The 3200-nt window shown below is 59.5% G+C and overlaps 1 protein-coding gene across 1 annotated transcript; it reads left to right on the plus strand.

Moving 5' to 3' along the window:
* Window positions 1–679: 679 nt before the first annotated feature.
* Window positions 680–1513, plus strand: LOC308228874 (UPF0500 protein C1orf216; the record flags this gene model as incomplete). The annotated part of the gene is made up of 1 exon (XM_080632481.1): window positions 680–1513. The coding sequence occupies one exon, from the start codon at window positions 680–682 to the stop codon at window positions 1511–1513; it is 834 nt and encodes a 277-aa protein (XP_080488607.1).
* Between the last annotated feature and the right edge of the window lie 1687 nt (window positions 1514–3200).

The following is a 3200-nucleotide window of genomic DNA, read 5'->3' on the forward strand; positions in this document are numbered from 1 at the left end:
TGCCATGGTGCATCTGCACATCCCTCCTGACAGGCTGAGAGTGGGGCTGCATCGGCCTGGAGAAGAGAAGGCTTCTGAAAGGGAGACCTGAGAGCAGCTCCAGTGCCTGAAGGGGCTGCAGGAAACCTGGAGAGGGGCTTGGGACAAGGGCCTGTAGGGACAGGCCAAGGGGAATGGCTTGAACCTGCCAGAGGGGAGACTGAGATGAGCTCTTAGGCAGAAGCTCTTCCCTGTGAGGGTGCTGAGGCGCTGGCCCAGGGTGCCCAGAGAAGCTGTGGCTGCCCCATCCCTGGCAGTGCTCAAGGCCAGGTTGGACACAGGGGCTTGGAGCTCAAACGTTGCTGGAGCAAAGTGTGCTGGCAATGCCCTCCGACAGGCACCGAGGGAAGCCGTGGAAGCCTGAGTTTGGGCTGGAGGAGAGATGGGTGGATGGGTCCCTGCTTCAGGCTTAGCATCAGGTGAAAAATCACCTCTGGATGATGTTGCCTGGGGACACATTGAGAGCAGCAGCCAAATGCCAGGAAGGGATAAGCCCATGACTTGGGTTCAGCAGCATTAAGAGAGGTAAATAAAGGGAATATTGCTCCTGCTGCAGCCGGTCAGTGCTGGTTGGGCCAGCCCGGGTACCCCCAGGCATGTTATGGCTCAGCATCTCTCTTGCCCGCAGGACACCAGCGAGATGTTTGCTGTCTGCCCTGCGGCAAATGCCCCATTCTGGCAGGGCCGGGGGGGCCCAGCGCTGGACACGGCCACCCCAGGGGCCGGGCATGGGCAGGATTCCAACTCCAACTTCGTGGGAGAGGTGTGTGACAGCAACGAGAACTGGAGCCGGGCAGCGCCGGGCCCCGCGCCGGAGGAGGGCTGCAGGCAGAGCGAAACCACGGCAAATCCATCGGATAATCTGCTGTTATTAATGCAGAGACAGATGGCCCAGGGCCAGCCTGGGGACACCCCCCTGAGCCTGGGCGCCGCGCGGCCGCAGCCCCCCGAGCAGGGGGTGCGCAGCCCCCCTGAGGGAGCGGAGGTCGGTGGGGCCGGGGGGCAAAGCGCTGGCAGCGAGGAGGCAGCCGGGGGCTATGGCAAGACCCTGAGCTCCCCCGTGGAGGACATTGGCTACGGCAGCAGCTCCCTCAGCATCGACAGCCCCGACAACACCTGCGGGAGCGCTTGGGACCCTCCTACCTCTGTCCCCATCCCCAGGAGCCCACCGCAGGCAGAGGTGTCTGAGCCTGAGCCGGGGACCCTCTTCCCGGTGCTGGCAGCGGCCGTGCAGCACCTCCAGGACAAGGAGCGCTTCAAGGAGCGGGAGAAGGAGAAGCACCACATCCAGCTGGTGATGTACCGGCGCCTGGCCCTGCTGCGCTGGATCCACGGCCTCCAGCAGAAAGTCGTGGACCAGCAGAACCGGTTGCAGGAGAGTTTCGACACCATCCTGGATAACCGCAAGGAGCTCATCCGCTGCATGCAGCACGGCCCCGTGTGCCCCACCAGCGCCGCCGCCGCCAGCCCATGAGGTGCCACTGGTGTCCTCCTGGCTGGCACGGGGCTGGCTGGTGGCATCTCCATGCTGCGTGCAATGCAGAGTGCTCCTGGGCACCAGGGCACCCACCTTGTCCTTCCCATCTCTCTCCAGTGTAGCTGAGCATCCGCAAACGTTCCCTCTGCATGGGAATTCATTTCCTTCCGCTCCATGTCCTGCTGGTCTGGGGGCCGTGTGGCTTGGACCTCAGGACCTTGGGGTTTGCTGAGCCCAGCATGATGAGGCTCATCTTTTAGATCTATTTGTGGTCCCTTGTATGAGCCCGGGACGTGTGCTGGGACAGGCGCTGCGGTGAGCCCCGTGTGCTGTCACCTCGAGGGCTTCACTGCAGCAAAGCTTTTCAATGTAAAAGAGAGCTCCACATGTGCTCGGGCACCAGCACAAGCTCACTTTATCCCCTCATCACGCTCACACCAGTGTGCATGTACAGAAACAGTGGTGTGGTGTGGGCAAGGCATCCTGAGCTGTGCCTCCGGACTAGCCCGGGTGCACTGCTTAATGAAGCACGTGTGAAAGCTTTGCAGATAAGATCTAAACTCCTGCAGAGAGATGGAGAGGGAGAAAAAACCAAACGGGTTCTGAAAAGTGACCTCAGGATGCTTAAAAATCATCAGCGGGTTCAAATGCAGCGTTCTTTTGTTTTCAGTGTTAGAGAGGAGTGAATTTCGATCTGTCCTTGCAGGCAGTGTGTGTGTGCACATCTGTCTGTCGTGGGAGATGCACATGGTGCATGGTCAGGAAGCTGCTTGCAAACTGGTGCTGTTGGTGTTTATATTAATTTATCCTTTGGAAGCAAAGAGAATCTGTTTCTAGTCTGCATTTTACCCAGTGAGGACTGTGTACGGAATACAAAGAGCTGGAGATTGCAGCGGAGGTGCTGTGTTTGTTTGCTGTATTTAACTGTTAGTAGGACATGCATTCTGTTGCTGAAGTGGATGGAGCAGCAGTGAGGTGGTTTCACTGTATGGAGGGGACCATGCCCCTGCCTGGAGCCCCTGTGCAAAGCCAGGCACTGGTTTTGTTTCTCATCTGCAAAAGGAGGGTGATGAGGAATTGCTGAGGTCCCAAACCTCTTCCTGCCCTCGCAGTGGAGCTGAGGGGTGGCTGCATCCTCACCGGGACAGGGTCCGGCCGCCGGGGCAGATCCCAGCTTCCATCGACCGCGAGATGCTGCTGCACCACAAAGAAATGGCCATGGCCAGGGCTGCACCGAGCCTTCTGCAGCCCTCACCAGGGCATAGCCAGGCTCTGCTCCTGCCCGAGCCTGGGGGTAAATTGAGATCTGCAAAACTCTGCTTCCAAAAAGGGCGTTGTGGTGGCAAGGGGCACCCTGGGCTCAAAGCGACCTGTGCTGGCCACTGCACGCGGTGCTGGGGACCACAGGGATCCGGCAGCATCGCACCCTCACTGCTTCGCCACCCTCCTGCTTGCTCGTATCCAGTGCCTGCTGCCTGTGTTGTGTTATCCCAAGCGTGTGTTCGTGGACATGTTGCACACCTTAATAAAAGCCTTGGAGGTGAAGGAGCTGAGCCCTGGGTGGATTTGTTCTTTTATGTCCCCCCCCTTTCCCTCCACAGGCATGCAGCGGGTCCATGCATGCTCCCCACAGGGTGCTGGAGTGCGCAGAGCATGGGTCATGCACAGGTCTTGGCACCCTCCT

Source organism: Psittacula echo (genome assembly GCF_963264785.1).
Source record: "Psittacula echo genome assembly, chromosome: 21".
In the NCBI taxonomy this organism is placed as follows: Eukaryota; Metazoa; Chordata; class Aves; order Psittaciformes; family Psittacidae; genus Psittacula; species Psittacula echo.